This window comes from Primulina huaijiensis, chromosome 7 (assembly GCF_012295235.1).
Source record: "Primulina huaijiensis isolate GDHJ02 chromosome 7, ASM1229523v2, whole genome shotgun sequence".
Taxonomy (NCBI): domain Eukaryota; kingdom Viridiplantae; phylum Streptophyta; class Magnoliopsida; order Lamiales; family Gesneriaceae; genus Primulina; species Primulina huaijiensis.
In genome coordinates this window covers 15739425-15748009 of record NC_133312.1, presented here as the reverse complement: position 1 = coordinate 15748009, position 8585 = coordinate 15739425, and the positions used below count along the sequence as shown (strand labels likewise).

The window sequence follows — 8585 nt, the reverse complement described above, 5'->3', positions numbered from 1 at the left end:
ACATTTACGCCTATATTTGACTTACCTTAGCTCCCGTTATGATAAATATGTAATTTTCAAGCTAATTCTATAGCATGAATGGAGATCAAGATGGGAGGCGAGTGGTTTGAGTTGATTGGGAGAAGGGTCCCGAGAAGCGCTTGGCTTGGGTTTCAAATGTCAATGGGATTACTGGTGGGTGGAAATCACACCTCCTCCAGGTTTTGCTCTCGCTAGATTGTACTTCTTGTTGGTTTATTTGGGATTTCTCGTGACTTTATTTTAGTTGAGTTTGTTAGTAGCTGCTCTGTCATAAATCTCTGGTGTTTTGAATTGGTTTCATGATTTTAAGTATTGGGCTGAAAAGGGGAAATTGATTTGAGTTGGGGAAACATGGACTTGGATTTCTTGAAATGGAAACTTCTTCGAGGGTCCTTGGTTAGGCGTGTGGTATTGAGAGCATTTATGCTTGTGGTGGCATTGATGCTTGTCTCACTGGTGCAAATAGTCCGGGTGTTTCGGGTGGTCGAACCAATAATGCCTAGTTTTGATGAATGCCCATTGAATTTGAACTCGAGCCCCAGTGTTAATTTCACTGGATTCTTGAATTTTGCACCGGGTTTTGATCTTCCTCAGTTCAGGGCCTCTGCCACAGGCGGTAGAGACAGTGAAACCGTCTCTGAAGCCATGTTTAAAGCGTTAATGGAGAAGAACTTCTTGTCATTGAATGCCAGAGCATTGTGCGTTGGCGAGGGATTCGCTTCCGACTTAATGGTATTGCGCGAGTTGGGATATTTCAATGCTGTAGGTGTTGATATTCACCCTTCATTTTCCCTTGTGAAGAGAAGATTTGTGTATGTGCTCAAGTTTGAGGATAATCATTTCGATTTTGTGTTGTTAAGGGGTCTTGACAGGGTTTCAGTTCCATCTCTTCTTGTGTTAGAGATTGAGCGTGTACTACGCCTAGGTGGCACAGGTGCCATTCTTTTGGGAAGCCACCAATTCTACTCGGGAGAATTGGTAAGGCCCTTTTTGTCGCTCTTGAAAAGCTCCAATGTTGTTTATGTGTGCAAGATTGGATCTTTCACACTGGTGATCTTTATAAAAGGACACGAAAACTTCGCCTCCTTTGAGCATTTTCAACTTCCATCCAACTGTCCTTCTGTTAAACAAAACAAACCATGGATGAAGAACATCGAGTCCCTGGTTGATAAAAACACAATGCATTCGAAGCCAGAACTTTCTTATCTACCCAAATTCTTGAACATTTCCTCAAGAAACAAATTGCTTTACATCAACATTGGTGCTGGAGAGTTCGCTAAATCAAGCATCACAAAAATGTCAAAGACCTATTTCTCCGACCACCATACAGCTTTCGAGGTGTTCATTATCGATTATAAAACCTCTGTCCTCTCTTCTTACGTGATGGATCGGGGTACAACCTTTGTCTATCATCCAGCCCTCGCTGGAAATGCTGCTGCTACTGCACCCGACATCAGCTCCGACGACTTCTTCAGCGCACCATCGGATGACGAAGGGTTTGACATTGTTCAATGGTTCAATGAAACAGTAACAGATGACGATTTTGTAGTTCTTATGATGAACGCAAAGTTGGTGGAGCTAAACATTCTTGTCGAGCTATTTAAAACTGGTTTGATTTGTCGAGTAGACGAACTTTTCCTCCGTTGTTCAGATGGAGAAAACTGCAAGAAGCTGTGCAATAGTCTGAGGAAGAGTGGCGTTTATGCTCATCAATGGTGGGAAGATTGAGCTTTCTTCCTGCACAGCGATGCTCGTGTTTTACGATGTGTTTCGTGTTTTTTATGTTGCAAAATAAAACTACATGTGATGGTGGATTCAGCACATGATTTACAGCAATAACCTCCGTTGAAATTGGTGTGAGTTTATTGTGTTGTTTGAATATATGTTAAATTTCCTCTGCTGGCTGTGGAGGAAGGTATTATGGGAGGAAGGTATAATAATTCATAATAATGATGTTTGTGTTTGTTTATCAAGTTCTGTTTGCCTTGTTCTTTGTTTTCTTTTGTTTTAATATATATATGTTTGGTGTGACTTGAGTATAATTTCCATATATATTTTTAGAATCCCCATGCCTAAAAAATGGCACTAGCCAAGATTTTGTTCAAAACTACTCTTTATTCTGAATGAAAATCGAGGTTTGATTCCCAATGAAATGGATGAGGTTGAAATTGAATTATAAATCAAGAGTTTGATTTTAACCATTTAAATTATTGAATTTAACTTGAATTTCATGTAGTTGAGTTGACCCTTCATCTTGACATTCTATCACGTTAAAGTTAATATTTGATAGCGTGGAGCGTTGATTAAAGCATTATTATTAAAAGCTATGAAATGAGATTCAACCCGAAGCTCAAGTAAAACGAAATGATTTGGTTAAAAATGGGGAAACCACTGGTAAAGCCATGTGATACCCTATGGATGAGTCCATCAAGATCAGACCCAAACTATCGGCCCATCTCTAGGGCCCACAGGTGAAGGGCCATGGATGAGCCCATCAAGATCAGGCCCAAACTCCCGGCCCATTTCTAGTGCCCATAGGTGAAGGGCCAATGAGCAGCCCAGGTATTCTCCTATAAATACCAGGTTTGAGCGTATGATTTTTCATTCACTATATTGTTTTCAGCAGCACCCTTAGCTGCTCCCCCCATATATCCTCAGTCTCTGACTTGAGCGTCGGAGGGGCTATGCCAGGACACCCTCCTGGCCCCCTTCTAACGGTCTTATTCTTGATTTCAGGCTTAGGGTGATTTTAAAGCCCACGTCTGAACTAGTGACGCTTGTTGGGATCGGACCCTAAATTTCCCGTGAGTATCACTTGGCGCCGTCTGTGGGAAGTCTTGAGTTGAGACGTAGAGATGGTAGGCAAGAAAGGAAGTAGAAGAGCTACTTCAGCATCATCGCGTCCTCAGAGGGAACCCGAATCATCTCATGTGGAGACGAGACAGGAACAACCTCGTCAAGAGACTAGAGCCGAGCAGCCCCTTCACGAGACAAGGGTCGAACAAACCCGTCCTAATGAGAACGTGGGGAACTTGACCCTGGAACAGCTGGACCAATTTATCGCCCGGGCAGTGGATGAGGCCATGAAAAGGAATCAAGAGTCTGTATTTGTAGAGGAACAGGCAGCCCGTCAGGAGCGTGAGGAAGATGCTGAGGGCCACCAGAGCAGGGTTGAAGAGCCACAACCCCACCAAAGGGGGGAGATTAGTGAGATGGGAGAAATGTGGAAGGAAATACAGATGTTGAGGCAGCAGTTGGGAAACAGAGCGCCGGCACCCAAGAAAGGAAGTCCTTTTTCACTAGCCATTTTAGAAGAAGGGCTTCCTCCAAATTTTCGACAGTCGAATGTGGGTGAGTACGATGGACATACTGACCCCGAGGAACACTTGGGGAGGTTTGAGAATGCGGCCCTGTGACATCAATATTCAGATGGGGTCAAGTGCAGAGTGTTTCTGGGGACGGTGGTGAGGTCAGCCCAGCAATGGTTTAACACCTTGCAGCCCAACTCCATACGATCTTTCGAGGATTTTTCCACTGCTTTCTTGCACAGATTCGCTAGCAACAAAAAACACCAAAAAAACTATTTGAGCCTGTTTGTGGTGAAACAACAAGAAGCTGAAACTTTGCGGGAGTTTGTCCAGCGTTTCAACAACGCATCGTTGGAGATACCAGCGGCCACTCCTGACATCATGATAAGTGCCTTTACCCAGGGACTTAGAGGAGGAGAGTTCTTTAAATCGTTAGTGAAGAAACCTCCATCAACTTATGATGATCTGTTATCTCGGGCGGAAAAATATGTAAATCTCTAAGATGCCCAACGGCATAAGAGGATGGAGCAGCGACCTGGGAGAAGTGGAGTTGAGGGAGCGAAAAGAGGAAGTAGGAAGAGAGGCGCGGATGAGAGGGAGGATGATAAGGCTGGGGGCAGAGGACAATTCTCATCCCATGTTCCTCTGGATGGGAGTCGGGACAAGGTGATGGAAGTGAGGGAGTCCGAGGGGAGGTGGGAGAAGTCGCAAAGGGTGGAGTGCAGTGCTAGATTGCCTTCGCGGGATAAACGAGAAGGATCCTCATCCAGGAGTCGACAGAGGTCTCGCTCGTCCCCTAGGCGTGGTCAAGGCCCTCCATGGATAAATCAGAGGATCGGGGAGCAGAGAGGGGAGGGTCGATGTCAAGATGTCCCTCAGGAGCCCGTCGAACCGAGGAGGGGAATGAATGAGGATAACCACCCTACGAGAGGAATGATTCATATGATCTCGGGGGGCGCTACTGATGGAGACTCGGGGCGAGCTCGGAAGGCACGTGGGAGAAGGCTGGAGAACTTTGAGATATCTGGGGGTGCAGACTTACCACAAGACCTCGCCCTCAGCTTTGGGCCGGAAGACCTCCGAGGTGTTGTGACTCCACATAACGATGCCTTGGTGGTAACGGCCACCATTGCCAATTATGATGTGGCGAGGATATTTATTGATAATAGAAGCTCCGTGAACGTCTTGTTCAAAAGCACGTTGGATCAAATGAAGGTGGAGGGATTTGAGTTTGAGCCGGTCTCCACCCCGCTGTATGGGTTTGCAGAACACGCCATCCTGCCTTTGGTTCAGATGTTCATCCCTCTATCTTTGGGACACGAACCTCTGCGTATAACAAAGATGATGACATTTACCGTGGTGGACACCCCATCCGCTTACAATGGAATTCTGGGGCGACCAGCCCTAAAGAATTTTAGAGCAGTAGCGTCCATATATCATCAGAAGCTGAAGTTTCCTGTGGGGAAGGGGGTTGGAGTCTTGTGCGGGGACCAGAAGGTCGCGCGTCGGTGTTATGAAAGAATCGTGAAGGAAGAAGAAAAGAGAGGTCGCGAGCATTCGCATGGAAGCTTAAGCTCAGTCTTACAGTTGTAGAGTCATTCGGAGAAGCTTCTAAGTGGGTAACTTTGTCCTGTGGCGGTACAAGAGGAGCAGAGAGGAAAGTTGGAGAATGCGCTGGGTAAGGCTCTAAAGAGGCCCGGGAACGCTTACCACCATAGAGAATATTAATCTTGACTTTATTTTTGGTGTATTTCGTTTCTGAATTTGTCTTACGTTATCAGTTGAAATTTAATAAAGCCGAGTTTTTATATTAAGTTCGTGGATGTTGTATTATGAGGATGATATGAATTAAATTTTACCTACTTAGGCTGATCCTAGTAGAGGAGTCAGGGGTGGGAAGGTTGAAGCTTGTTCTTTCCTGCTAAGGCATCGCCTAGCAGAAAAGCAGAGTTGGGTGGAGAGAAATTTTATGTTCCTGCTAAGGCATCGCCTAGCAGAGGAGTAGAGTGGAGGAGGATAATTAAATTTTATTTTCCTACTAAGGCATCGCCTAGTAGAGGAGCAGAGGTGAGGAGATTGATAGTAAATTTTTCCTACTTGGGCTGAGCCTTGTAGAGGAGCAGAGGTGAGGAGATTGATAATTTATCTTTCCTACTAAGGCATCGCCTAATAGAGGAGCAGAAGTGAGGAGATTGATAATAAATTTTTCCTACTAAGGCGTCGCCTAATAGAGGAGCAGAAGTGAAGAGATTGATAATCAATTTTTCCTACTTGGGCTGAGCCTAGTAGAGGAGCAGAGGAGAGGAGATTGATAATAAATTTTTCCTACTAAGGCGTCGCCTAATAGAGGAGCAGAAGTGAAGAGAATGATAATAAATTTTTCCTACTTGGGCTGAGTCTAGTAGAGGAGCAGAGGTGAGGAGATTGATAATAAATTTTTCCTACTAAGGCATCGCCTAATAGAGGAGCAGAAGTGAAGAGATTGATAATAAATTTTTCCTACTTGGGCTGAGCCTAGTAGAGGAGCAGAGGTGAGGAGATTGAGATTGAATTTTTCTTACTAAGGCATCGCCTAGTAGAGGAGCAGAGGTGAGGAGATTGCGATTGAATTTTTCTTACTAAGACATCGCCTAGTAGAGGAGTTAGAGGGTGGAGGGGTTGAATTTTTATTTTCCTGCTAAGGCATCGCCTGGCAGAGGAGCAGAGTTGTGAAGGAGAAAAAATTTATTTTCCTGCTAAGGCACCGCCTAGCAGAGGAGCAGAGTGGAGGAGGAGAAATAAATTTTCCTGTTGAGGCATCGCCAAGTAGAGGAGCATAGTTGGGGTGGAGAAAAATTAAATTTTCCTGCTAAGGCACCACCTAGCAGAGGAGCAGAGTTAGAGAGGAGAAAGATTTTATTTTCCTGCTATGACATCGCCTAGTAGAGGAGCAGCGTGTAGGAGAAAAATTAAATTTTCCTGCTAAGGCACCACCTAGCAGAGGAGCAGAGTTAGAGAGGAGAAAAATTTTATTTTCCTGCTATGACATCGCCTAGTAGAGGAGCAGAGTTGGGGAGGAGAAAAATTTTATTTTCCTGCTAAGGCCCGGCTTGGCAGAGGAGTTAAGAGATAATGAGGTGAGAGTTTGATTTTTTCTGCTAAGGCCCGGCTTAACAGAGGAGTTACGAGATGATGAGGTGAGAGTTTTATTTTCCTGCTAAGGGATCGCCTAGTAGTGGAGTTAGATGGTGATGAGGTTGAAGTTTCATTTTTCCTGCTAAGGATTATTCTAGCAGATGAGTCAAGGGCACGGGGAAGTGAGAATTACTTTCCTTCAAAAGCTTAGTAGAGGACCTTGAATATGGGGGTGACGAGGGCAGAAGGTATTAGAAAAATTGATTTGGTTCGTCGATAACGAATTATGTTTGCCGCTGCGAAAATTACGGAGAGGTCAGGTCGCGAGGATCGACCTGTCCGGTCAGGTCATGGGGGTTTGGGGACAACGCCCCCAAAAGCTCTTCAGAAACCACACGAGCGTGCGGGCGAGCGCTGGCGTGGGCGAGGGCGAGCGTGCGCTGTCGAAGTGCTCGGGCGAGGCGCTCGGGCGCTCGGGCGTTGGGCGAGTGTGGGCGAGAAGGGCAGGGGCGATCTCGCGCGGGCGAGCGTGCGGATGGATGGGCAGGAGGCGAGGCTCGGCAGGGGCGAACGGACGGCCAGGCGCTGGGGGAGCGTGCAGCAGGGCGAGGGGCGAGCGTGGGAGCTTTTGGTCGAGCACTCGTGTGAGGACCTGGCATGGGCGGGGGCAAGCTCGGGGTCGGGCGAGGAGGCTGGCGAGGCGTATGGGTGGGCGGGGTATGCGCGCGTCTGGGCGAGTAGGCGTGCAAGGCAAGGGCTCGGCGTGGGCGAGCAGGCGAGGCTCGGCTGGGCGGGTGAGCTGTGATGGTGGAGCGTATGTGAGTTGCAGAACAAATTATGCAGGGGAGAAGTGAAATGGAGTGAAGAAATGACTCTTGTTTAGAGAGCCCAAACAAAATCTTGCCATTCAGGCCGAGATTGCGATTTGATTTGTTTCCGAATTTTTGGAGACTGACGAGCTGCAGGAAGAAAATGCACAACTCGCACCCGGTAACCCGAGGACAGCACAACTAATCGAACTTCGAACCTGCGATTCAGTTCGACTCGGGAGGGAGAGACTGGTGATACCCCATGGATGAGCCCATCAAGATCAGACCCAAACTACCGGCCCATCTCTAGGACCCACAGGTGAAGGGCCATGGATGAGCCCATCAAGCTCAGGCCCAAACTCCCGGCCCATCTTTAGTGCCCATAGGTGAAGGGCCAATGAGCAGCCAAGGTATTCTCCTATAAATACCAGGTTTGAGCGTATGATTTTTCATTCACTATATTGTTTTCAGCAGCACCCTTAGCTGCTCCCCCCATATATCCTCAGTCTCTGACTTGAGCGTCGGAGGGGCTACGCCAGGACACCCTCCTGGCCCCCTTCTAACGGTCTTATTCTTGATTTCAGGCTTAGGGTGATTTTAAAGCCCACGTCTGAACTAGTGACGCTTGTTGGGATCGGACCCGAAATTTTCCGTGAGTATCACCATGGTTGATGATATTAAATGCGGACAAATTTCTGATTTATTCGGTCTCGTAAGCATATAAATAGCAAGTGTTTTAATTTATATGCACAATTTTGGGATATTCATGATGAATCAAATGTCACGGCAATCACAGTGAACAAAATGAATAGAAATCTTTTCGAAATGAAATTAAGAACACGACAAAAAATTTATGTGATTCAGTCGTAAATGATCTATGTCCACGGTGGGCAATTTTATTGATCAACAAGCGTTAGATATAAGAACATCAGGAACAATTCACTGTAATTTCTTTTTTCTCTCAAAATACAAGAAATGAACGCTTTTGAATGTTTCTCACGTTCCTCTTTATCTCTTCGTAATAGAGTAGATGTCAAGCGACCCAAATTGTTGTTTAGGCACTCTCATGTAAAAAAATTGTTTATTACAATATTATTTTATGGTTTTATTTATATAACGTCTACTATTTGAAAATGCTGTTAATTTTTTTTTAAAGCTCACAATTTTCGAAATTTAACATTTAAATAGTTTGCATACACGCCACCCTACTGAAAATTATGCCATTTAAAAATAATCGTAAATGATCGACAAATAAACACAGTAGTCCAAAAATGTGCCAACTCGGCCCTTAACCATATATGAACGAAATTAAAACAAGTAAAATACTGAAAAT

At 45.5% G+C, this 8585-nt stretch overlaps 1 protein-coding gene across 1 annotated transcript; it reads left to right on the top strand.

The window, feature by feature from the left end:
• The first annotated feature begins 372 nt into the window (after positions 1-372).
• Positions 373-1749, top strand: LOC140981626 (uncharacterized). The gene has a single exon (XM_073448051.1). It carries the CDS (start codon positions 373-375, stop codon positions 1747-1749), a length of 1377 nt encoding a protein of 458 aa, XP_073304152.1.
• Positions 1750-8585: the final 6836 nt, after the last annotated feature.